At 42.4% G+C, this 27,348-nt stretch overlaps 1 protein-coding gene across 2 annotated transcripts; it reads right to left on the reverse strand.

Annotated features, from left to right (window-relative positions):
* Window positions 1-137: 137 nt before the first annotated feature.
* On the reverse strand, window positions 138-26,815 carry lmtk2 (lemur tyrosine kinase 2). 2 transcript variants are annotated; one of them, XM_063904288.1, is made up of 14 exons: window positions 26,319-26,815; window positions 19,178-19,311; window positions 18,865-19,018; window positions 18,474-18,550; window positions 18,245-18,363; window positions 17,829-17,916; window positions 13,196-13,326; window positions 10,615-10,699; window positions 9,120-9,241; window positions 8,361-8,510; window positions 5,249-8,246; window positions 4,832-4,958; window positions 4,501-4,752; window positions 138-2,272 (listed from the first exon to the last, which is right to left on the reverse strand). In XM_063904288.1, exons 1-14 carry the CDS (start codon window positions 26,419-26,421, stop codon window positions 2,244-2,246), a joined length of 4,569 nt encoding a protein of 1,522 aa, XP_063760358.1. In that variant the 5' UTR covers window positions 26,422-26,815; the 3' UTR covers window positions 138-2,243. The 2 variants fall into 2 exon arrangements, with proteins under 2 accessions (XP_063760358.1, XP_063760359.1); XM_063904289.1 differs by having other exon boundaries at window positions 138-2,268; window positions 4,497-4,752.
* Window positions 26,816-27,348: the final 533 nt, after the last annotated feature.

Raw genomic sequence — 27,348 nt, forward strand, 5'->3', positions numbered from 1 at the left:
TACTTATAAATCATAAATATACTTAATTATATTTTACCTTTCAGTATTTAAGGACAGGCACAGGTTCGTATTAAACAGCTGATTTTAATGATGAAGGACAAGGACTTAGAGAAATATATCAAATAATATACGAACCCTTATCATAAGTTCATTTGCATTTATTTTCATATTAAACAGTGTAATTATAAACATTTCATTCAATTACACTAAGCATGATAAATATGAAGTAAAAATATTTTTTAAAATCTACAAGTTTAAAGGACAGAATGAATTCACATCTCCTTTTGTGTCTTAATTTAACTGCTTTTAGCCGACGACTGTGATATGTTCCTCTGATCAACTTACAAATGACACCTCATACCTACGACTCAGTTACATCATTTCCCATTTACAGACAAAAAAAAAAGTACATTTACATACATCGGTACAGTTCAACATTAAGTTACATTTCTCAAATGTGCAAGATTAAGCAAATGTATACTGTAGTCAAATAAAACAAGATTTCCTTAAATAAATGTTCAAGTTTAACTGAAGCACAGGCTGCTGGTTTTAAACAGAGGTTAACATTACCTACAGTGCCTTCTGTATGGGGCAGGGGTGGGGGGGGTGGGGGGACAGTTTCTACTACAGGTGAAGTACAGCTGTTCATCAGGTCATCTGTGACGAAATCGTAAGGGTGTTTGAAGAACCACACGGTAACTGTATAACCTACAGTTTCGACGCTTTTTATAGCTGTACACGGAAACCTTGGAAGGAAAGCAGATCTGGATCCACAACATTTTTCCTCCTTTACAGAAACCAAACATGCCCAGTCAGCTCTGTGCAGCCGGAGACGACGTATTGGCCTGCAAATGATAAATGCAATGAACGAAATGCTCAAAAGTTCACCTGGACGGTGTGGGGGCCTTAAGGAGGAAGATTATATCTGAGTAGGTTCATTAAGTTTGACACCAAGTAAAAAAAAAAAAAAAGGCAGAAAACTCTGTTCATGACGCTGAGCAGGGTTTTTTGATCTAGTAGTGAGTTTATGTGAAGCTTAAAGTCCCTGCACATTACTGAAGGAACGCCACCACGTTCATCGGGTCGTCCTATCAACTCAAATTTCAACGAAAGTCATTGCACATTTGTTTACAAACCGCTCATTTACATTTCTTCATTCTGACATTTAAAAATAAAATCTCCCACTTTTTACACAATCCCACGAGAGGTGCGATTTGAATTTCTGTAGTGATATTAAATGGAGGAGTGCAGCTGTCTTTGCAGCATCACAGGCACCGCGATAAGACCCAGTGACAAGTATTCAAAACCATCCGAGCAACTTCCTGCACATTTCAGAGCATAAAATGAAGCATTAGAAAATGTATAACTTGTCCGGGATCACATCTGTAAGGATAAATATGACAATCCTTATATACCACCAACAACTCTTACTGAGACATCTCAAAAATATGAAACCACTTGCCGTAAATGCTCCCTTCAAAACACAGATATAGGAACATACAGTGTGTCCGCTCTGTAGATGAGAGCATTTTAATTAAGGTAAATTCAAATCCTTCGTATTCAAAGCTGCTACAGAAGGACACACCACAGTTTCTCTCCAACTCGGAGATTGTGACTTAACACACCCGACGAGAGGTTACGAAAAAAACATCCAGCTCTTTCCAAAAGAGGCAACCACTGAAATAATCGCACAACATGAAGGAGAAAATATAACAATGATAGAGAAAAAAAGCTTGGATCTTCAGTTTTGGGTCTGCTGAAATCAAAATAGCTTATTCCTATTTGGCTGTAGTGATACGTTGCCAGCCCAGTGTGTAGAATCAGAGCATAACGTTGTGTCTTTTTTTGGTGATGCAAAAGTTCTGGAAAATGAGTGCACTTTCGACACACGACGAAATGAAGCAGCCAAACACTTGGAATGTGCTCGATGAGTCCTTAAAGCAAACATTTAGAAACAGTTTTTTTTTTTTTTGTGGAATTGCACTGAACTGAAATCACACACACTGATGTAGCTGGAGAGGTGATGTGGCTCAGACTGGAGCTGGGCCTCGTGTGTCTTAATATGCTGAAAATCATTGTTCTCATGGCCGCCTCCATGTTTGTCAAGAGCAGTTCTGCCTGAGAGAAGCATCCGCGGTTTGACCCACAAACCGCTTCATTTGTCCTTATTCAGCCGTTTTCCAAAAAAGTGCGAGTATGGGTTCAGTTTTTATTAGTGTGATGATGATGATGATGATACCACACTAGTCCTTTTCTCCATCCTCACTGCTTCCTAGAGTCAAAAGAGGAAGAAGAGATGTAAATGTAAGTTCAACCATTTGATAAATATTCAAATATATCACTACAAACTATTATAACCAGATCTGTTGCCTGTAGTTAGTGTTAATAAGTCTTTGGATAGCATGGATATACATTTACAGTGGGGCAAAAAAGTATTTAGTCAGCCACCAATTGTGCAAGTTCTCCCATTTAAAAAGATGAGAGAGGCCTGTAATTTTTATCATAGGTATACCTCAACTATGAGAGACAAAATGAGAAAAAAAAATCCAGAAAATCACATTGTAGGATTTTTAAAGAATTTATTGGTAAACTCCTCGGTAAAATAAGTATTTGGTCACCTACAAACAAGCAAGATTTCTGGCTCTCACAGACCTGTAACTTCTTCTTTAAGAGGCTCCTCTGTCCTCCACTCGTTACCTGTATTAATGGCACCTTTTTGAACTCGTTATCAGTATAAAAGACACCTGTCCACAACCTCAAACAGTCATACTCCAAACTCCACTATGGCCAAGACCAAACAGCTGTCAAAGGAGACCAGAGACAAAATTGTAGACCTGCACCAGGCTGGGAAAACTGAATCGCCAATAGGTAAGCAGCTTGGTGTGAAGAAATCAACTGTGGGAGCAATTATTAGAAAATGGAAGACATACAAGACCACTGCTAATCTCCCTCGATCTGGGGCTCCACGCAAGATCTCACCCCGTGGGGTCAAAATGATCACAAGAACGGTGAGCAAAAATCCCACAACCACACGGGGGACCTAGTGAATGACCTGCAGAGAGCTGGGACCAAAGTAACAGAGGCTACCATCAGTAACACACTACACCGCCAGGGACTTAAATCCTGCAGTTCCAGACGTGTCCCCCTGCTTAAGCCAGTACATGTCCAGGCCCGTCTGAAGTTTGCTAGAGGGCATTTGGATGATCCAGAAGAGGATTGGGAGAATGTCATATGGTCAGATGAAACCAAAATAGAACTTTTTGGTAAAAACTCAACTCGTCGTGTTTGGAGGAGAAAGAATGCAGAGTTGCATCCAAAGAACACCATACCTACTGTGAAGCATGGGGGTGGAAACATCATGCTTTGGGGCTGTTTTTCTGCAAAGGGACCAGGACGACTGATCCGTGTAAAGGAAAGAATGAATGGGGCCATGTATCGTGAGATTTTGAGTGAAAACCTCCTTCCATCAGCAAGGGCACTGAAGATGAAGCGTGGCTGGGCATGACAATGATCCCAAACACACCGCCAGGGCAACGAAGGAGTGGCTTCGTAAGAAGCATTTCAAGGTCCTGGAGTGGCCTAGCCAGTCTCCAGATCTCAACCCCATAGAAAATCATTGGAGGGAGTCGAAAGTCCGTGTTGCCCAGCGACAGCCCCAAAACATCACTGCTTTAGAGGAGATCTGCATGGAGGAATGGGCCAAAATACCAGCAACAGTGTGTGAAAACCTTGTGAAGACTTACAGAAAACGTTTGACCTCTGTCATTGCCAACAAAGGGTATATAACAAAGTATTGAGATGAACTTTTGTTATTGACCAAATACTTATTTTCCACAATCATTTGAAAATAATTCTTTAAAAATCCTACAATGTGATTTCCTGGATTTTTTTTTCTCATTCTGTCTCTCATAGTTGAGGTATACCTATGATAAAAAATACAGGCCTCTCTCATCTTTTTAAATGGGAGAACTTGCACAATTGGTGGCTGACTAAATACTTTTTTGCCCCACTGTATATAAATACAAAAACTAAATATTTTGCACCAAGAAATGCACTAAATGAGATTAAGACGGTACAAAAAATGAATCTTTTTTTAAGGAGTAGTTGGACATTTTGTGAAACATGCACATTTGAGTTGTGGCTAAGAGAATCGATCAATGCCACTCATGTCTGTTCGGTAAACGATGCTACAGCCAACAGCTGCTAAGCTTAGCTCTTTCGAGATGTAAATTAAATCCACAGCAGGTCTATTATTAACACTTCATATCTACCCATTTTTTAAAGGGGGTAAAAAGCTGGACTGTTTAATTCATATCCAGAAAATGTTATCAGGGTTTTCACCCTATGCTACGCTAACATTCTGCGAGCCAAACAGAATACAGAAATGAAAGTGGTGTCAGGGTTTATATCCAATCCCTGGCAGGAAAGCAAACAAATCCAAATTGGGAGCTGTTCCTTTTAACCCCATACTGGTTTGGTGCAACTGCGCACTCTACTTGCCTCCTTGTTCGATGTCGGAGTCGGTGAGATGCGTTAGGGAGAAGCTAGCGATGCTGGCCGGAGAGATGGAGAAGCGGGAGTAGTTTGAGGAGCCGCTCCAGCTGCTCTCCAGCCCCCGCCCTGTTGCAGGGGGAGGGGAGGAGAAGCGAGAGGCTGCAGAGGAGGACATGGTCTTTGACACGGGGTCCTTATCCGTCTTGGGCGGGAAGGCAGGTGCGAGGGAGAAGTCGTCATCCCACTCAAACCCGCCACCTGCAGGGGTTTTATAATCAGTCAGGGCCCGTGGTCACAGAGAAAGTGTTCAGTGCATCTTACAGGCTTCACACTTTACCTTCTTCATCTGTGGAGCTTTCAGAGTTGGCGAACCGGTTCAGGTAGCTGGCGGAGGGCAGTGGGCTGCTGAACTCGGGAGCCTGATTGTGTGAAGAGTGGTCACCCAGTTCCTTGGTGGGGGTCTCCTACATCAGAAAGAGTTTCATTTCATTAGAAATGCTACACAAAAGTGGAAAGGGAAAATAGTAGGGGTGAATTCTTATATATCCCACAATTTGATTCAAAATCAATTCTCTGGTATTTGATTGTGATTTAAAATAAAAACCCACAACAAAGCTTGAAACATATTTGAATTGGGGTGTAGTATTAAAGCCTGTAGTAGCAATGGGTAGGTTATTTTGTAAAATAATTCAAATAAATAATATGAATACTCTTGGATCTAAAAAACTAATCCTCCTCCATCATCCTCCTTTACCTGGTCAAACAGGTAGACCGTGACATCATCGAAGAACGACACCGCTCTCCGGGAGTTCTCTGCACTCGGGGAAGATGCCTCCCCGATGTTCAGCGTGGTGGGTTTCAACAAGCTCTTCAGGTTCTTCGCACTGCTGTCGTCCGACACTATGACGGGCACCGTGTGCACCGTCTCATCCTCGCTTTCTGAACTGGAGCTGTGCAGCTGGTATCCACGGACGTCATCATCAGAGTCGTCGCTGTTCTCGTCCTCCTCGTCCGCGTCCCCGCCGTCCTCCTGTCCGTCTGAACCCGAGTCATCCCGCCTCCCCAGGAACCGCCCCTCCATGTCCGGCTCTTTTATTTTATGACAGTCACTGGCGTAGGTCCGGGTGAGTTTAGCGTGACCTGAGGTCTCCTGCACCGGCTTCGAGGGGGCAACAGGAGGAAGTGGAGGGGACGATTCTACTTCTTCTGATGGTTGATCAGGAGACGGGATGTCTTTGAACAAATCCTGTTTGTTTTCATCTTCATTGTGACTGCTGGTCGCCTCCTCCTCGTGTTGCTCTGTGATTTCTGAATTTGTGTCTGGTAATATGCCGTGAAGAGTAGGTGTTTCTCCATTAGTCTGTGCTTGGGACGTTTCCTGCTGAGAAAATAAAGAATGGACATCTTGCTCCAAGCTGACCTCGAGTGCTGGACCTCCATGACCCCTGCTGGCCTCCTCAGTAGAGTTCCTCAGCCACGTGGCTTCTCTAGAACCTCCTGCCACCGTTTCTTCAGACTTCTTCTCCGGTTCTGATTCATTGTCTGAGAAGTAGGCGGAGTCTCTGTAATTACTCCCCATAACTGGCTCCTCAGCAGGGGCTACATCATCTGGTTGCTGGTCTTCACAAGGGTCCCCGCTGTGAGGCTCCAGCCCCCCCTCTACTTCAGAGATGATGATTTCTGGGGGGACCAGATTTCCTGCTGCTGCCAGCTCCTCCGTCTCCTCCTCTTCCTTGGCAACACTCGTGCCATTTTTAACAGGGGATTGTTCTATGACATTAGGCTGAGAGTTCCACTCAGGGGACTCCAGGTTCTCCGTCTCATACCCGCTGTCTGATATTTTGTATGGTGGCTGGAGTTTATGTTGGGCTATTTGAGCACTGAGCTCGTCTCCTTGTTCCCCGAGCCTGTGGATGTCAAGAGAGTCTAAAGAGTCAGGTGTCTCGGCTGAGTTATCCACAGTTGGCAGAGTGGTGGACATGCTGTCTTCTAGTAAACTGTCCTGGCTGATCTGGTCCAGAGACGGCCCAGAGACCAACAGGGAAGATCTGTCAGTAGGACGCCCGTTAGTGTCCATAAAGGATTCTTCATGGTCGGACAGAGTGGTTTCCAGCTCTATATCCTCAATGAGCTCACTCAACAGATCGTTACTGGTGAGGTCTTCATGGTGTCCATTGTCCGATGCTTGGACTTGCACGTCATCAGGCATTTCATTTACTATGGGCTCCTTTGAGGTTCCTTGGTCGTCTTCAAGGCTGGGGATTTTGGCATCTGTGCACAATGAGTCTATAGTGGCACTTTCAGAAACTGGTGTGTGGTCATCAGTTTGACTGATGATAAACTCTAACCTCTCTGAGGTAGAATCAAAACCAGAGTCTATCCCTCTGACTGAGGATTGCAGGGGACCAAGGGTTTCGGTGGAAGAACATGTACTCACTGGCAGCTGGTTGCTTGTGTTATCCTCTGTGACCACTGTAATGAAAGGCACCAGTTTTTCATTTACTTCCAGCGAGGGACATAACTCCCCCAAGCTGGTTTTCGAAGAGTCTAAAAATTCCTGCCTTGAGGATGTGCTACTTGCTGCAGGTTGTAAGTAAGAGTCTGCTGGGATTAAGCTGCCTAAATTCTCGAGGTTGTCCCAAGATCTCATCTTGAATCGCTCTTCTGGCTCGTGGGCTCGGCCTGGGAAGAGAAAATTATCCTGCGGACTTAACCTGTCCTTCATCAGGTGCTGGTCTTTGAGAAACATAAAGTTATCAGCTAGTTTTTCAGTGTTGAGAAGTCTGTTCCCACCTGTACTCTCCCTCTCCTCTTCCACAGAATCTGTGGGGTGAAGGGCTTCTGAAGAATCCCCTAAAAAATAATCCCCATAGCTTTTATCTGTATCCACCTCCTGGACGACTAAAGGTGCAACATCATGGAAAGGGTTGCCATTGCGCTCTGGAAGCTCCATAAAACCCTGTCTCCAGGAGGGAGAGTCTTCCTGCTTGGACCCCCCGTCTGTGAAGATGTTGGTGTGGTATGGACTGTCATTTTCCAGAGACGACCAGATGTGGCTGTCTGGCAAATAGGAGTCCTTGGAGTCTATGCTTTGATGGAAGAAATCAGCATCTGTACTTGACTCATCCAGACGGACATCTTGGAGGACAACAAAGTCTTGCCGTCCTGAGCTTAAGTCCATGTCTCTATTCCCATCTTCCTCGACAGTGCTCTCCCCTTGATCTTCTAGTTGTATGTAATATTCATTTCCATTAGATGGCTTCTGTGCATCAAACACGGGTACGATGCCAGGAATCCCTGAGGGAGTGTTCCCACTTTCTATGGCCGCTGCTCTGGCTGCAGGATCGGGGAAGTGGGCCTGGATGTCTTCAGTGGAAACGGGGAAGAACATGCTGTGATAATTCAGCGTCGTGTCCAAGCCCGAACGCCCATGGTTCCCTTCGTAGTGGTCGAGCTTGGCTGCCTCCCAGACATACTCAAAGCTGAGACCTTTGCTCGTTTCGGTGACGGTGAGAATTTCGTCGATCTCTTGTCGCAGGGCGTCATCAGCAAACTGTTCCAAGATTGGGTAAGAGGAGTGGCTGGTGGTCTGCCGTGCGGTAGGGTTGGGTTTGAGAGCATCCCAGCGTTGCTCAAAGTCTTCTTCGATGTCCTTCTGGCCTTGCATGCGCAGGTAGATGAGCAGACGGTGCACTTCCTCTGCTGTGGCTCGCTTGTCTGGAGACAGCCAGCAGAACTGCAGGACCTCATGCCTGAAGTTCCAGGAAAAACAGACACATTTTTTAAGTTAAATAACCTGATTTAAGAAGATCTAACTATACTCTTTGTATGTATTTTGCTCTAACTGATCCAAACCAAAGACTGACCATCTGTCGGAATAAGGAAGATCCAGCTGTGGCTTGAAGAGTTTGACTTGTTGCTCCTTGATGACATGATGGAGAACCTCCCGGTCAGAAAGATGTGGGTATGGCTGAACAGCATTCTCAAAAAGCTCCCACAATGTGACCCCCAAGGCCCTATGGGTAATTCAGATCAACACAGTTGTTACAATCCATAAAACTTAATAGGGTGAGCTACCCAGACCTACAATAACAACACTGCAAACTTACATAAAAACATTATTCCTAAAGCAGCATTAACAGAAGCGAGTTGGGGAACAGGGGTAGGGGGTGGGGGGGGGGGGAGTCTGGCTCTTGTGACTAAAACAACCTTACGTAATTCTGCGATTTACGACTTGAGAGAATTTGGGCAATGAGTTGTAAAGTCAGCGAGAGGTTAAAACGACTTCCCAGTGTAGGGGGGGGATGCTTAGTTGGTGCAGTGTCAGTGTCTTCTTCCCATCTTCTGGAAACCATCCAGATTGTTTGGGATTTACGAGCTCTTTCTGCAAATACTAGAGCTTTATTTCTCAGCAATAAGCCGGAGGTGTACTGCAGAGTAATTAATTATTGTGGTCTCATTCTAAAAATACCCTTCACACGTCTACAATTACAATATATTTATAAAACCTCTCAGGGAGTGAAGGGAAGGGAAGGTTTCAAATACATTTGGATAAGATTCAGGGTCTCAGAGACTATGATTTATGTTTTTTTTTAAGCGTCCTCTAGTGTCAGTCAGGTACCTACCACACATTGCTGGGCTTGGTTTGCTCCATAGTAATCACCCCCCCATGGCGCTCGCCCACTAGCTCAGGAGCCAACCAGCGGAGAGGTGCAAACACATCATCCTCTGTGATGATGTAATCCTCCTGTTGTGAAAAATAATCAGTCACATTATGGGCTACTTTTGTAAAGCAGATAAACACACAGCAGCCCTTTAACAAACAACAACAGACACTGGCTGTTTTCTGAGCTGTCACTGACGCAGCTCACTCACGTGGCCTCTCCCTTTCTTTTCCAAAATAGACTCACTGGGTGACCTTATCTTGTGCGTATTAAATTCAGACAGCCAAAATGACGGATCAGCGCTATTTAAGGAATGCAGCGGACAGAAGTGCCTTATGGGATATGCAGCGTGTCCAGTTACAGGAGAAGACAATTTGAATGCTTCCCCGAAACATACTATTGACCAATGGCAAACACCTGCACAGCTTATGATTTATTATCCGTGAGGTCATCTGGAGCTGGTTGCACAACAAATAGCTAGACTTCAGCAATGCAACTTGAGATCATAGCCTGACATCAGCTGCACACAGTGGGGCAGTTCTTAATCACCCTAAGGAGGAATAAGTGGTTGAATTTGGTCAATTAAAGCTCTTTTAAACAGAAAAACATGGCTTCAAGTTACTTATCTTTCACTGATATGCCCTTTAATAGAATTTAACAGTTGCAAGGACATTAAGCAAGTGATTTTTTATGATGAATTTGACAAGAAAAATGATATAATGCAGTCTTTTATGACCGATATTTTCCTTATCTATGTTTCATTCGTTCTTCTCAATATTAAAACATCAGAGTCTTGAGTCAATGGATAACACTTATTCAGATTACACAGATGTAAAACCATGTTTCAAGGTCATAAGTAATAATAATACACTTGATTTGTATAGCACCCTATAAAAACAACGTGCTTCACAAAAAAGGTTATCTAAGAAACAATAAGAATGAAAAGCTATTAAAATGATAAACAAAAAAGAGTTAAGAGCATAAAAGCTCAAAAGGAAAAATAAAGGACCGTCAGTAAAACACGCTGCGGAACAGGTGGGGTTTTTTTTAACCGAGATTGATGCAGAGGCAAGACAAACGTTTGAACTGCCTGATCCGTCATGGTTGCCCGGTCTCTCTCACAGATCCTCCTAAGTCAGGGTGAGTTTCTCTCTAACTACACAAAGACTCCAGGGTCTGGGAATGAACACAGTCAGGCTGATTTAACTGTATATATCACTCTGCCGCTTGTGCCTTAGAGGCAGACAGGGGAAGGGGGGTGTTACCATGCTATAATAGAAGAGATATCACAGATGTTTTCATTCAGTTTTAGCCCAGGAAATTCAATTGCATCATGTCCATTGAGGAGTATTTAACTAATGTTGTTAGTGAATAAACCAGTTTACAGTATCTTGTGTAGCCAGCCCCCGTTGTATTGCAGCAGCTCCTTACGGCATGTCAGATCTACATTGCTTACTTTGTATCTGTAGGGTCCGATTCCATAGTCTCCCACTTTGACCGTAAGATCTCCCGTCAGGTAGCAGTTCCTCAGAGCCAAATCACTGCGGGAGCAAAGAGAATATAAGCATGGACACACATCTGGACGGATTTGGTACTTCACAAATCTCGCAGGCTAGACATGAAAATGTTCAGTTGTGTTTATGCACACAAAACATTGTCAATAATTGCATCTTGATACGTGTTACAATGAAAATATCAATACATAAATAGTCAATAAGAGCTAATGATTCTGAAAAGGCTCTGAACCACCCCTTGGGAATAGGGTTGGTTTCAACATGAATAGACAGATTGTGGGGAATAAAACACATCATCAAGCTCAGTGTCCTTTAAAATAATTGACTTCAAGTTTGCAACAGGGTGGGGAAACTCATTAAAGTATACAATATTTAAGATCCTTGTATATATAAGACTGGTAGAATGTGCTGGTGGTCAAAACGTTTTTGCTTTTGCCGTCCCCTGACTCCATATCCTAGTAAAAAGCCCAGACGTCCTAAGACGACCTCATAGGAATCAAGGGCAAAGGAGTCTGCCAAGGATCACAAATGACCTTGGCAAGTGTATAAAATTCTTTAGCTGTCATTTGCGTGTAGTGTTCACCTTGCAACAACACTCAAACGGGGGCTATTCCTGACTCGTGCATAGAGAAGCGGGATACAGTTTCTCGAAGGAAACACAGGATGGTTTTGTGGAGCTGCCAGGAGAGGGCGTGAGAAGCTCTGAGTGTCTCTCTGCACGTTAAGGAAGCATAATGGTGGTTAATTCCCACTGAATGAAAGGGCAAGGGCCGAAAAGTCCCTTTTACCGACAATGACAAACATTGCTGACAGCAGTAGTGTTGTGTGTAAGGAGCACAGTGATATCAGGCCAACTGAAACCCCCTGTGAGATAAATGGAGATTTATTTTAAACTCTTAGCCTCCCTGTCCCTCTCTGTTGGCTGAGGGCCTGACATACAGTAAGGAAACAGGTCCGACCTCTTATGAATTCAAATGTTCCTTGGCAGGGATATCTTCTAAACCATTAGACACAAGTTGTGGGTCATTTTGCAAGCAGTGACTAGTTTGAACTGCAGTCAAGAGGGCAAAAAGGAAAACTTTATATATTTTTAAATACAATAATAGTGATACATCTATTGGATATTTTGTCTTAAAAAAAATAGGAAGCTGACCATTTTCTTCTCACAACATTGATAGGACTTTTTCACTCTAAAATAAAGCAGATCAAGACTTTTTCAACCCTCTGAATCCGCACAAACACGGCTACTACAGATGAACTAAACTCTAATAGGAAATCTTGGCAGCACTTGTACAAAAGTTACGTAAAGCAATCACTCAACGATGCCTTTGGAAACTGTCGCCCCCCAGTATTGGAAGGAGAATATATTCAGATGTTTTGCGGCCCTGTTCTCACCTCTACATCGCAGAGCTGAGGTTTCAGCTTTGGATATCAGCCCCCGCAGCACTCGCCCCGAGGGTTTTGTGTCTGCATCATCAATCAGCTCTCGCTCAGTTAAGCCAGCATGGAGCAGCACTAATCAAACTCAAGCTGCTTCTTTTTTTGTTTTAGAACATTTTTGAATAAAAGTGCCACTGAAATATTTTTACGATTGCAAATAAAATCTGTCCACATGGAAAGGAAGCTTTTAAAACCCCCCCCCCCCAGGTTGTAACAAGGATTAAAACACAACGCCCAATATGAGGCTATCCTTTTACATGCAAAGAGCAGAATCATCATATCCTTCTGGCAGCGGACAGCTGACACTGTGGCAATGCATGGGAGCTGTGTAATTGGAACCCACTGAGCTTATTCTGAGCATACAAAATAGAGCTGATGAGCGGAGCATCGTATGTTACCCCCAAGCTCCACGTTCCCAGCAAACCCTGTACCCTTGCTGGCTGCTAGTAGCCAGACATCAAGTACGCGTTGGGGTAAAAATGAAAATGAAATGCAGCCCCCTGTGTGCTGTACACACCTTTTTTGGAGAACACCGTTACTCCTGACACTGGTTGGGCAGTAAGCAGTAAGAAGGTCATATGTAAAACCAACAGTTGACTTAAGTTTTTATAGTCCTACTTTATGAGCTTTGTGTCAAGTGACATAACACAGACAGTAATTACTATGAATCACTTACCATACATTTGAGCGTTATTCCGTCCTAACACTTCGTATCAATGTTGAAATTGTTTAATTTGAAATTTCAGAAACGTTTTAACCCTTACAACTCTTAATTACAAAAATTCTCACTTGACACGGGCGGTCTAATAAAAGACAAAAAAATTCCTAAGATTGTTCATTTAATGAGGTCTTAATTAAGTAATACCCATTTAATTATGAGAAATTCTGAATGAATCAAATAAAACACAACATGTTGGCTCAGTGACAAATACATAATAATATCTGTGAGTAAAAGGTGTAATCTTAATATCTAAAACAATCACAGAGAGTGAGTATTACTTGCTTGACAGACAAACACAATGCTTAGCTTAGCGGGTCTAAAACCTGTGAGTTAGCCAAAGTGTTGCAATTATGAAGTGCTACCTGTGCAGGAAGTTGTGTTTGTGAAGGTGAGTGACACCCGCAGCGATTTCGCAGGCCATCCTCTGCAGCTGCAGCAACTCAGCGTTTCTGAACATCCAATCCTGCTGAGACAGAAAGCCCCGCAAATCCCCCTGCAAACACACAAACAGACGGCTAAATTAGCTCAACAAAATCCAACATAAACATTCGATAAATCCGGAAGAACAGGGGGAAATGGGCTGGTTGAATGCATTGGCAGAAACCTCCACACGGGGGTAGCAGACTCTCCTGCTCCTGTCTCCTCAGGACTTCTCACTGCAGGATATGTGAGAGCACCAAATAAGGCTAACCAGTTTAGTGGACACCGGTGTTGTGTCACAGAGATTTATAAATAAAAGAGTTCAGTTCAGGTCAGTGAAAAATACTGTGCTTGTGTCCGGTCAGGTTTCGGAGCCGGGGTGGAGGAGATAAAACAACAAGGTGTCCCCTGAGGGAAGCAGGTCAAGGTACTTCAACTTAATTCAACCCCGCCCCCCCCCCCCGTTTTAAATGATCTTAAACAGACATAACATGAAATACAAGGTCATCACTTTGAGAAACTGTTATGGACATTTTTCACTATTAATTTAATATATCAAATGATCAATCCAGAACATAATCTAGTAGATGAAAATTGTCAGTTGCAGCCCTTTTCAGATCGCAGGCTCAAAGATCTCTCTGTGGTCAGACTGAGTCCTGAGGGGCTGTACATTTGAATTACATCAAGCCCTGTGCAGGTTCACAGGGCAGGTACTGTAGTTATCATTCCCCAACGTGTAACAGACTGTGTAATGGTCGGGAAACAAATTGATTTTAAAAAACAGAATAAAGTTGACTGACGTCCTAAATGTGAACGCAAAGGGCCCTCCAAGTTTTGCACGCTTCTGAGATCCTGTTCACCAGTGGTGGAGTGAAGGAGACTCCTGATTAGTCGGAACACCGAGCTTCCCTGAGGAATAAGTTATTAAGAACATACTGTACGCGCACCAGATTCCCCACTGTATACGAGGCGTTTTTTATTTAATCACATGCAGTTACTGAGCGTTTGTGTCCGTGTGTTTACAAAGGCTTTACTTTTCCTTGGGCTATCTCACTTCAAGCAGCTTATATCGGTCGTCTTACGCAAGCAACATAGTTTGAGTCGACCACATTTACCCCCACGCATACGCAGGAAAACAGGTTCGAGAAGCTGTCTTCACAGAAGAGCTATATTCAATGTATGGTAAGTGATACCCGCCGGCCGTCATTTTTTGGTGAAGCCTCCGCGGCAGGTGATTAGGTCTGGGTTTCAGAGGGACGGTTTAGTGCTGTTAAAAAAACAACATTAACTTTGAAAGGCAAAAACAATTAGGCCTTAAATAAAGAAGTACGTACTAAGTTCCTAACGCACAGATTCATTTCTGGCTCAGCCATCTCATGATCGAGTTATGTAAAACATTTTTTTTTTAAAGTCAAGCGGATTAAATACTAAGCCACTCGAGGATACTTGAAGCTAGCCACATTCAGATTACTGTTAACTTTTGTAAGTTAAAAAACAATCTGTCCATTGAGTGTAGGCTAATGTGAAATCCAGACTAAAGCAATGCGTTATATTTACAATGGTTTTCATATCCACCAAGGTAAAGAGTGTCTTTGTTAGTTATATAAAGGATCATATGCAATCAATAGAGCATAACAGCCTTCGGAAATTAAAGAAAGGACACCGACCACATATAGGAAACGTTGCCCACAAGGTAAATTATAATGCTAAATACGCCTAGAGGCAGAGCCTGGTCAGTAGTGCACAACTTAATAAATGCCATGACAGATTGCTTCCTTCACTGTGAGGATTGTTGCTTTAATGACGGTAATAAATGGAGGAGATCAACAACTATGGAAAGCCAGAAGTCAGCTGGCTTATTTCCGAGACCCTGAACCAGAGAAGGGGTCTGACTAACATCCTGGCCAGTCACCAGGCAGGACATCCATGCATTAGAAGTTGTCACTCACGCTGTGGTATGTGGCATTCTGTGGCCCCTGCACCAGTTGCTTGATGTATTTTCATGACTAAAATGCTTCGAGTCAGGGTTACCCGGCACGGGTGATATGGGACAGAAAAAACACCAATCAATCACCGGCCTGTCCGGGGGAACGACACAGTATATTGGCTTTTTGGGATTCATTTTGTCCACTGCGCAGCTGCGGTGTCACATTTCTTGTTTTGGCATCCCGCGGATGATTGACATTGACTGAAGTAGTAGGAGGACACGGCTGAATCGTCTTTGGCTTGACATTAAAGATCAAAGCGACATTTTAACACTGTTTCAGCAGTTAAGTATTATATGAGAGTTTTTATGGGCAAGTATGGAACATGTAAGTTATGTATTTAAAGAAAGAAAACATGTTTTGTGTAAGACAATATCCCACTTGGATCAAATCCTCAAATCTCTTTATCCAACGAGGGATAACGGGCATAGACATCAGTCAGTTGTGCTCCCCTCACAAATTATCACCCTCAACAAACGAGGACTTCCCACGCCATCTTCCATAATGACTCGCACTCAGTTGTGATAAGTCATTCACCTTGACTAATTTCCATCTCTTGCCGGAGACGTCACTAGAGCTGGCTGGGAAAGACCACAATGCCAGGACAGCGGCCAGGACTGGGCAGCTGGACAATACCCCGGCCCCACAAAGTTATGTAATGTCCGGGAAGATGAGCCAAAAACATTACCATGCGGGACAAATGGAAGGCAGGGTGGGGGCGGAAATTAGTTTCCTTTTTTTTCCTGCATGCATACTAAAAAATTGAATCAAAATCCAAGCAGCGCGAATAATGTTTTTGCTCGATGCACATTTACACAAACGCAACCAATGCATAGAATGAAAATGTGAATCCTCTAGCACGACGTGATGTTTCCCTCTAAAACAAACTGTGAAGGCTCAGGTTGTACAGACTCATTAACTGTTACCAAAAAAAGGACATCCTGTATCCTGTCATCGAGCAGTCAGTGGGTGGACTTGTGCCACCCAGACACACCTGGGTGTCATACACTCACAAACACACTGCTGCACCCAGAGAGATACACACCAAAGATGATTTATGACTGGCAGGGTGGGACAAGGGTCATCTAATTCAACAGGACACTCACATAGAGATGTAAAGTTAAGATAGTGAGCAGAGTGAGTGATTGTTGACACATAAGTGTTTAATCCCGGTCTGTGCTTCGCCGACGTGGGGGCTGCGGAAACAAGTTGTTAACAGTTGCTTCATAAACATGCAGCCGCTACGAGCGACGTTTAGAGTGGTGTTTCTGGAGACCTGCCAAATGCATGTCCAGTATTCAGCCTTCATTAGCTCCGTTTGGGAATTTAAGTAAATAAAACGGTAAAGTTGTGCACTGGATAATAAGATGAGAGCTCTGAAAAGCTAATATTAACCTTTGTTTATTAATATTTTTGCAGGAGTCTGAGCTCTTTAAGCACACTTGTCTGTAGGTCCATCAAAACCAGTGACACCTTTCACATTGTCATTTGATACGATGTAATTATGATTAATACATGTGTAAAAACTATGAACATAATCACCAGTTGCATCTCTCTTTTCTTGTCTACTCAGTTAGTACAGATACTAACAATTAGAAGAAAACACATTCAAACAAAAGCAAATTAAATTGGCTTATAATCAAAACCCTGAAAGCAGCATGCATACACTATTACAGTTAAATAGATGTTGACTCCATTCTAAGGTAGTTTTGAAGCTTTTGAATATTATTAATTCGAATTAATAACATAAAAAGTGAAAGTGCAAAAAGCTACTGTACTTCTCATCGTAGAAGTTTGTCTTGCTGAGATAAATCAAGACGGACACCAAGGGCGTGTACATTTTTAGGTCTACGTTTTTGGCTCCTTACATTGGTCACTGGGCACCACACCGGTTTCTTTAGGAACAGCTTTTTTACTTCAGTCCTAACTCAACGGTCTCCAACAGGCAACAAGACGCTACCCTTAAAAATGCACAAACACAGCAACTGGTGAAGTCGACACCAGAGGAGCGTAAATCGAGCCTGTTGCTTTACTGGGTGAGTTGGGAATGTGAGAGGTCGCAGGCTTACGCTAGCCATGCAACTTTAGGTCGAAGGAGGTAGTGAGGGAGGGCTTGGGAGCTTCCTGCATGCGCACCCGGAATAGGTGAAGGGGAAACAGTGGATAAATCAGCTGCCATGGACAGGACTCTCTTCAATATGTTGTGATGAACAGAGCAGCTAATTTAGGATTGAGACAGTAAGCTTTCAATCCGCATGGTCAACAGGGCAGGTCAGCTATGCATGCTTGTGGAACAGTATTTAATAAGGGGTCTTGCCCTGGGAATTAGGGAGCTTTACAGACTGACACGAAATCGTTCTCACATTTCTCTATTAACAAACCTTTTGGCGGAAGATTAAGCAAGCCGTAAATAAAGCAACTCTCAATACTTGGACACTGTGACACAACACTAGGTTAAATTGAGGAAGACCTATTCGCCAATATTAGAAAGTAAGTTTGAAAATTGCGGATCTACAGTCAACGTAATATCCATTCTTGTTACAATTCAAGATTCAAGAAAAATGGTTCAGCAGATCGTTTGGTCACTCACCATTTCACAGTATTCAAAGACAAGCAGGAAGGGAATGGCCTCAACACACTGTCCCAGGCATTGGAGGATGTTTGGGTGCTGCAGCACTCTACAGAGACAAAACAACACAAAGCACGTTACTACTGATGTTAATTAGGGCTTCACTAGCGTCACCGTTAATACCTTAAAATAATATCTGATTTAAGAGGAGATTATGTCTGATGCAATGTCTACGCGGGAAGTTAGAGGGTGCTGCTTACATTACAGTGATATAGACATTTGTGCACATGTACGTATGCATTTCCTTTCAAAGGCTCATTTTTAAAAAGTGTTATTAAAGAAACTATAAAAACTACAATTTATCAACGCCACTACTGTAACTTTAGATCGCCTGATAAGAACCGTATGAAGTGCTTAGTCTGAATGAATGCGTTTACCTGTATGGATCCCCCTGCTGCAGGAAATCATTTTGCTCCTTGGCACTTGCATTAGCTTTTAACTCCTTCACCACCACTCTGGCTCCACCTGGATCCGTGTAGATTTCACTCAGAAGGACCTGGTATTAATACATGATGAAACTTTAGGCTAAAGAACATACAGAAAGAAAAAGAAAGAGCCATATAGCTTTAATGCATCTACATGTACATGACAGAAACCTAGTCTTACCTGGCCAAACCAGCCATTGCCGATCTCTTGGATGTAACTCAGATTGTGACGTGCTACCTGGACGCCCCCGGATCCATCTGTTAACCGACAGATCAATGTTAATAAAAACTATACAAATGAATTGTTTAATCCATACAGCATGTCAGAGTATGTACTATGAAAGACAATGACGATAAGAGGTAAGAAAAACCATTCCATACATTTTTCCTGAATATTTAGTATTAAAAGGGTCTGTTAATTTAGAGTAAATTCAGGACATCAAAAGGCAAAGACAGGAAACAACAGGCATTCTGAAACATATTCAATGTGTCATTTGTACAATATGTGTGTATGTTTGTAGCTATGACTTTATGCAACATCACGCCAAGTATAAAACGAGTACGTGTCTGACCTGTGATGCTGACAGGAGGTTGGAGGTGTGGGGGCCCAGGCAGGGCCACAGGGGACACAGCGAGGGTGTACACCTCAGCTGGGGACTGCATAGAAGGAGTGTCCTCTGCCGGCGGAGTGAAGTCGATCTCATCGTCAAAGTGGTCCTCAAACTCCTACGTCAACAGGAAACAAGAGTGTGTAAAATCATGCTTGTCATGAAACTACAACTGTCCACTACAACCCCCCCAATCCGCTCCATGTATTCATGAGGTGTGGCCCGAATGGGAGCAGTGTGCGTGTGTGTCTCGCTACCTGCCCGCCAGGACTCTCACCTTGAAGTTGATCTCCCTCTCCTTGCAGCAGGTCACACAGTTCACTAGCAACACCACCAAGGCCACGAGCGCCGTCAGGGACACCACCAGGGACAGGTAGAGAGACACGGACAACGTGTCCCCTGTGTTTCCATCTGAAAGGAAAAGTGTATCATTATTATAATTATTCACATTCATAGCCGTGATCAGAAATAACTATAGAAGAGGATACAATTTGGCCACTTAAATGTTTGTAACATGCATAAACATAGGTTGTTGTTTTTTCAAACTAAACCAGGGTGTTTTCCAAATTCTCCTACAGCAAACTGCTCTGTTTGATTGTAAGCTCTCTCCAAGTAGCACTGCGGTGAAACACTGTGCACAACATGTAATACAAAGAGTCAAAACAATGGTTTTCTCTCAGGTTTACAATTCTGCTAACAGGACATGACACTTGTCACCACCCGACCTCCACTCCTCATCAGCCATTCACACAGACAGTTGTGGGGGTTTCCACTGGCTGATAAGCAGCTGATGGTGCAGCAGTGGTGACAGCAGGTGTTAAGTCCGTCCTGGTGAGGATGCTGCTGGCCCAGCAGTTCGAGTGTCAGGGCTGACAGCAGCTGTGTGACCCCCCCCCCCCCCTCCCCACAGTGTTTCTCTGCTGCTCGCTCTTCCCACACTGATGCTGACGAACATTCACACGGCTCAGCCTCTCTATTGCAGGGGCTGAGATTTCCAATTTAGTATAACTAAAATCGTTGTTCAGAAGAACATTTATTACAGTTGGCCAGATTTATTCCAGCTCCTGTTATGTATTCATGTGATAAATATAGATATTGTGCTATAACAGGAAATAATAGGTGGGCTGAAGTGGGCAGCGAAACCAGATTTTAGCCTGGACTGAAGGTCTGACATATCAAATGAACTTCAGTTCTATCATAAAAAAACGAAAAGATAAATGATTGATTAGTGTTGTTAATAAAACAATTACTCAAATCAATTCATCCTTCAATACACTTTTAATATGTTCACACAGTAGAAAATGTTTTGACATCCTCTCAAAATAAAAGAAAATGTTCTGCTTTTCTCTACTTCTATCATATTTAACTGAATAATGTATTGGACTGACAAAACAAGCTATTTTAAATAAAAACCAAAGACATAGAGAAACTACAACGGAAATGTTCATCCTCACTGGCACTTAAAAAACACACAGATACAAGAAACAATAAATGTAATGTAGAAAATAATCAGCAGATTAATTGGAGATAAAAACAAATGTTGGTTACAGCCCTCCTTGCTAATTGCCTTGTCTTAAAAACATGTGGATTGTGGATTGGAAGCCCACAGAGATTAGCATGTGTATGTACGACACGAGTAAAGCCGTGAGTGTGAGCCTGTCACCATGTTCTTTCACCACATGTCCCCCTCGTCTTTTCTTGTCCAAAATGTCACTGCTCATTTCTGACTGCTCATTTGCATGCTGGTCACTTTTGACTGTTGTACTCACTGATGTATGCGAGGAACAATCAGAAGACATTCAAGTCAATCATTTCCTCTGTGTCAGCAAGACCCTGTGTTGGATGCTGTCGGGGTGTTTTTAGACATATTTGTAATTTTACATATTGAATTTAAATCAATGTATATTACATCAGTCAACTACACAAGTGTTTACTGAAAGAATAGTGAAGTTGGGTCCCATTCTCCCTCCTGTATTTATTCAGTCTCCCACCAGCCGTAGCTTGTCAGGTACATCCCGTCTGCTAGAGAGAGAATTAACACCTACTGCGACTCCTTCTGCTGAACGAATAATTCCTGACAGACGAAGGCAAGGGCTGAATAGAATCCAGACTACAAACCTACTTCTAGTTGGTTTCTCATCCACACACATAGGAGAAAACAACAGACTACTTGAAATCATTGTAATAGTCAGCCTGGTCAAACTAACACCAATATGTCTATAACCATTTTGACTTTCTTTTAAAAATACGTAAACCTCTTTCAAGATGTGATCAATCTAAAAAATGTTTTCAAGATATATAGTATCGAAGGTGCAAACATCGCTTCTTTAAATGATGGCTTGAACAAAATCTGCTCCTGCGACACATTTTCTGTCATACCCAAATCTCTCTGGATAGCTTATCCTACGATACGTGTGTCATCATTAATCTTTAAATTTAGGTTGTTAGAGGATTTCACAAGCCTTAAATGCTGAACTAAACAATGCTCTGAGTGCAGCAGCTCGGGAATTAGGCTGCTGTTGTCATGGCCTACCCCCTTTTGATAAATCTATTTTAAACGAATGCTGATGCAAAAAGAAGAGCGTCAACGAAATGTGAGACCATCTAAACTATTATTATGCCCATTACAAAACCTGGCGAGTAGGACATTAGCAAAGACCTTGGGATAACACTCATTATGAAATGATATTTCTTGTTTGCAAACAAGCGGGGGTGTATTTGTACTGGGAAGTCATGAATCCAGAGTTTGCCCCCCTGAAGACGGTTATCCGACTTGAGAAGTCAGGAAAACCCCAGCAACCTCGACCTCAAAAATGGCTGCTCCTCGCATCAATAAAGTATGATAGCTGAGAGTAATAAATTGTTAAGAGGCGCTTTTGTTTTATTTAGGCATAATTGGATCTGCCGTACATGCAATGCTGTCCAACTTTAGTCTGTGGACCTAAAGCTTTAGTGTGTGGTACAGCGTCATTATCAACACAGCTAACGATGATGGAACCTGTTTTTTAGACTTTTTGAACTGGAATCCCATCAGCTTGGGTGTGATTTCATACCCAGCTCCATTTTCGGACAATTGTGCAGCAAAAGATCGCACCATTAGCCATTTTTCTTGCTTCCAACGTTGCTATTATAGTAAGAGAAAAAGAATTGGAGCTATTTGTTTCCAAGTAGCAATGTTTTTAGATTTATCCACATGGCCAAACTCCATTGTTAAAGGTGACAAAGTGGAAATATCAACAAAACCTTTACATTGATACCAGAGGTCCTGAGCAGATCCAGAGCAGTAATATGGCATCAAGTCGTGTCTGCCTCTAAGAGGTCTGGAGGCCTGGTCTGACGAAACAGTTGTGCAGACAGACAGCAACGGCCCATCAGAGGGCAGATGAGACCAGCAGCAATCCCTTTATCTCCCTGGGGTACATTAGATATGATCCAAATGGTCAGACATAATTGAGATTCATGGCATGTCCACCACAGTACACCGAGTCATTACCTACAGAAATACACATGATTGCTCAATCTAATCTCTTAATCTTTCAAAGACACCAACGGTAACTTTTAAGAAAAGGAAAAACTTCCCTTTAATATAAATGGATTACATACCTAAAAACACCTATTTCTAAATAATGCATGCTTCCAAAGGATTACTTCCTCTGTGCTCATGATGGCAATAGGGAGACAGTGTCTGCGGTGAAATATTGATGAGAAGGGGAATTAAATGGGTCCATCGTCAGGACACACTCTCACGTAGATGTAGCTCTAAATGGAAATGTGTGCTTACAAGTGTTTCAGTGTTTCTCACCTTGTTATTTATCATCTAGAGTAGGCCTTTTAAAGCATTAAGTGGGCTGCTGAAGGTTATACTCAATCCCATTGCGTTGTAGTTGTAAGTGGGAGGCAGAGGAGGAGAGCAGAGCTGACGCAGCCCAACCTAATAGACTGAGTCTGCTTAACATGCATCATTCTAAACCACAGACTACACAGTATTGTACACAACAGAAACTGACACACCCAAAGCAATACAAGAGGAAAAAATATGCACTGAGAAATCTAGAGGAATCAACACAAGGGAAGAAGCAATGTCATCATAGGTGAACAAAGGGAAACACATTGTAGTGTCCTACACACCCTTCTGGATGGGCTCACCCTAAGTGATGTAAATGCTTTCTAGTACAGTCATCAACATCTCAGTTGGAGTGCCAGGCAGAAGCAATATTTACTGAATGCATTGCTGAACTGCCAACTCCCCACACCACCACACCAAGGTGGGTACCACCACCCCACACAGAGGGAAACCACTGGCAGGGGTATTGCACTATGCCACATAGCCAATTCAAGCCTAAGTTATTTTCCAAAACTACACGCGTGATAACATGAAGTCTGATCCGGTCAATGGGACGGACCTGATGTAAGAAGCATTTGTTTCATCATTTTATACTGGCAAGAATTTCCATCATCGTGAATCCAATAGCGAGCTAATGATAACCCAAAATATAATAGCCCTGTTCCAGTCTGATCCACAATATCTAATTTGCCCATTTTTCACAACACATTTCCTCCATCTTCAATCATAGCTTACAAAATGAGAATCTGTCGTTGGCAGGAGCAGGCGTTCAGAGGGAATTCCAATTGGCTTTAATAAAGCTCAACTTCACAACAATCCTGTGAAAAACGCGTGGCTGTAATTGCATGCAGCTTTTTTTATTCAAACAGCCCCCGTCTGTTTCAGCCGAGCTGCGGGGTTCCAGGCGGTGCAGGACTCCTGGAGAGGCTGAAGCTGCACTCAGATAGAAAGAACAGGAGCTGGATCACGGCAGCTCTACATGTGATCCGTTCTACTCGGGTAGGCCTCATCTGAGTCATGAGTTCATATTATGACTTGGCAGGCTCCACAAAATGACTCAACTGGTTTTTGGGACAAATACGGCAGGGAGCTGCCAGGTCTTATTTCAGTTCCACTGAATATTTCAGTAGGCAGGGATTCACGCAGAGGAGGAGCTGACCCATTTTTGCAGATTTCACCCACCAGTGTGCACAAATGTAGATATCTCTGCTTTCTGTTTTGTACAAGAGGAGGGATGGATTGCCCGGCGGTTATGTTTGAATTCTGCTAAGATTTGTGTAGTGGCTACAATGGGAAGCACTTAAACTCATCGTTCAATAGAAGAGCAAATACCAATGGCTGAGGCACCTTGTACGGATCCAATTAGCATCATTGTGTTCTGTGATTTTCAATGAGAAATTAGCAATATCTTCCTGTTAATAAAGAAACAACCCTTTAAAAGACTTTTAAATAGTATGCTTAGAGTTCACGAGTACTCTATTTGGATGTCAGTATTTGATTATCTACAGAGTAATCCTTTTCTTAAAAGATACAAGATAAGCGCAGCAACTATAAAATCCAATGTTTTCAGTCATACACGATTCAATTTAGCCTTACAGGTAAATGGCAACCAGGCAAAAGAGTAGTGTGTCAAAGTAATAAGACAATATAATTAAATGACTGTACAATGAATCGATGATACATTTTACTTGTGTATCATATAACAACTAGTTTGATGGTAAACCATTTGCAGTGTTCTTTTTGAAGCCTATTTTCCAAGGTAGCGAGTACTCCAATATGAAAATTACTTAAAATGTCCATCCATGGCCACCATTGCACCTGTTACTAAAGCCACATCTTCTACAGTCTGGTTTAGAAAACACTCATTCACTCAGCAACGTAGTGGAAGTTAAGGGCCAATGTCCACCTTGACTAACAGGCCAGCATCACCGGGCTGTTACTACAGATAAAACATTGACACTTTAAAGCATACCTAGGTTTACCCATGTTTGATGTGTGTAAACAAAGGCCGCACACTTGAAGACTTTGTGTGTGACTTTCCCGTTATAGTAATTATGTGTGTGATCTTACCTAGAAATCATTCATTATTAAAACTTTAATATGTTTAATTACTGTACCACATCTACATAAAAAGAAACATAAGGTGGAGGAAGCTGGGCAAAGAGCAGGTTGCTGTGTAATAAAAGCATAAAAAGGCATGCTCATAACATAACTTTCCTGTATGCTGCAGTATTATAGTCAAACAACACTGTTGCTAATGATTGACTGGTGTTGATAAGACCGGAATGTATTACAGGTACACATTACCGACCCTCAAAACATACTCGAGGAAGCAGGTTGACTGAGCCTCTGTGTGAAACCCTGAAACCATTTCCTTGTCTTGAAGTTAATGTATGGCATCCATTAGATTGGGGTTGCAACAAATGATTGGGTATGGTCGAATTGTCAAAAAATCAGCTCCTATCGTCTATTCCTTGACTTTTGCGTGAAATGTCACAGGGTTAAGGAGGACGTTATTAATGTGCGTCTGCTGTGAAACTACAGTTCGCTTTAAAGCGGACTACTGAAAGCGCATCTACTTTGCACCATGCTCTCTGATGGTGTTGTTTTATGCTTTATGAACGTGGACAACAGTGTGACATATATTCTTCATTAAAAATGTTGGAATTGAAATAAAAAAGGAAAGTGAAACTTGTGCTTTTCACCCTCACCCAGGGGCGGTTCTACATGGAATTACACCCCGGGCGAGATTGTTTTCATACTGTCAATTGCTGGGTCTTTCCCTATCCTGAATATCAGTCTCTTTATCAACATAGAAATAGCTTTATCACACTGTCATATGACAGTATAGTAAATTATTTCCTTCTTTGAATGCACTTTGATCCATCCTAAAATAATTAAGTGATCATCACACATGTGACACAACCTGTGATGAGGAAACTATAAGGAAATAGGGGTTATTAAATGTTAACTTCACAACAATAAACGGTGTTTCCATGCTGGTAGGCCAGTCTATTGTCCCATAAACTTGGTTAAATGTCAATGACTGGACCAACCCCACAGACAGATTAACATTTCTGAACCTGCAGTTACAATAAACTGTACCATATTAACTCAGACACACCACTGCTACCTGGAGGATAATGTTGGTGGGTTAAACTGCAACCAGAAATCACCAACACTTGGTTAATAAATAACGTCTGTGTCCTGGTAACAGTTTAACCATTCTGTTCATCTGTTTGCTTTTATCAGAATCGTTACATTGACATCTTATTAAGTATTATAAGATTCCCTAGTGCATATAAACAGAAACAATTGCTATTTTGTAAATCTGTATTCAAACACACAATAGTCAGTTAGTACGAGTCAACACATTGATGCCAGTCTACACTTGTTAGCAGGAAATGCAACCAGGCTGGTGTGTTGTTAGCTTTTAGCTGCCGATTAGCAACCACAGCCAGTATATATTAGCTAACAGAAACATCTACTAGCAAAGCAGCTGGATAGACAGGGGTTGTAATGAGTGAACAGATAATCACCCAGCTGTCTATCAGCTTAAAGTCAGCTGTCTCACCTGATTTATGTTGATACTGAAGAGGGGCACCTTCAGACAGCCAACACACAGACAGGAAAATCCCACTGACCAGCAACAAAACATATCCATGGCGGCTCTTCATCCTCCTAGCTTAGCTAACAAAATGTTAGCTAATCGGAATCGTCGTCCTAAACAATAAATGGCTGATATGATGATAAATAACGTGTTTTAACCATTGATAATCAGTTCAACGTCAGTGTAGGCTACGTAAACAAGCATATTTAACGTTAGCTACTTAACATTAGCCAGCTAACTAGCTTTAGATAGCAACTCAATGCTAACAGTTTCAGCTGACGACAGCAAACAACGCTACCAAACCTAGTGTTTCGTTGTCCATGGAGACACAAGCAGAGATCACCTTTCACGGCCTATCATATTTGATTTATTTATCTTGCTGTGATTTAAATTAACATAACTAAAGAAAATTGATCAATCGCTCTGACTATCATGAAACAGCTCCCTTCCAAAGCGCCATGTTCCTGTACAGCGTCACATCACGGAACGGGGCGTAAATCCTAAAGCAACTGACATGTAACCAAGCCAATCAAAACAAAGAATACCTTCCCGTACAACCCACAGAGCCAATCCGCTTCGAGCTTTATTATCTGTCATGTATATTCAGTGCTTTTTATCAAAGCTGAAGAAAGATTTTTACATCCAGTCACTTGCCAACCATGTGAGGCACACAGGAATGATTCCGGCGACCTGTCTATAATAAATGTTTATTTTCGGATTTACAGCCAACCATAAACTGCTAAGCATAATGTTATAAGTGGGTAGAGAAGTTGGTTTCTGCGTGTATGCTATTTATGGAGGGTTTTTTTTCCTCCAATTACCTTCTAGTGATTTCATACGGCTATTAGTGGGAGTTAGATTCACTGGGTAACAATTGTCATACAAACCTGTGTACTCAGGCCCCAATTGGTGCCTCCATATTGAGATTAAAACAGTGCAAACGTTCCCTCTTAATAAAGTTGCATTTGAGTTTATAAAGTATCTTATTTCATTT

Source organism: Eleginops maclovinus, chromosome 16 (assembly GCF_036324505.1).
Source record: "Eleginops maclovinus isolate JMC-PN-2008 ecotype Puerto Natales chromosome 16, JC_Emac_rtc_rv5, whole genome shotgun sequence".
Taxonomy (NCBI): Eukaryota; Metazoa; Chordata; class Actinopteri; order Perciformes; family Eleginopidae; genus Eleginops; species Eleginops maclovinus.

Excerpts from the sequence above, each read along its gene's own strand:
- lmtk2 (XM_063904288.1), bottom strand. The coding sequence starts at position 26,421 with ATGAAGAGCCGCCATGGATATGTTTTGTTGCTGGTCAGTGGGATTTTC. Across the intron at positions 9,242-10,614 it reads TCGGACCCTACAGATACAAA|GAGGATTACATCATCACAGA; the intron begins GTAAGCAATGTA and ends TTTTCACAACAG. Across the intron at positions 8,511-9,119 it reads ACCAAGCCCAGCAATGTGTG|GGCCTTGGGGGTCACATTGT; the intron begins GTAGGTACCTGA and ends AATTACCCATAG.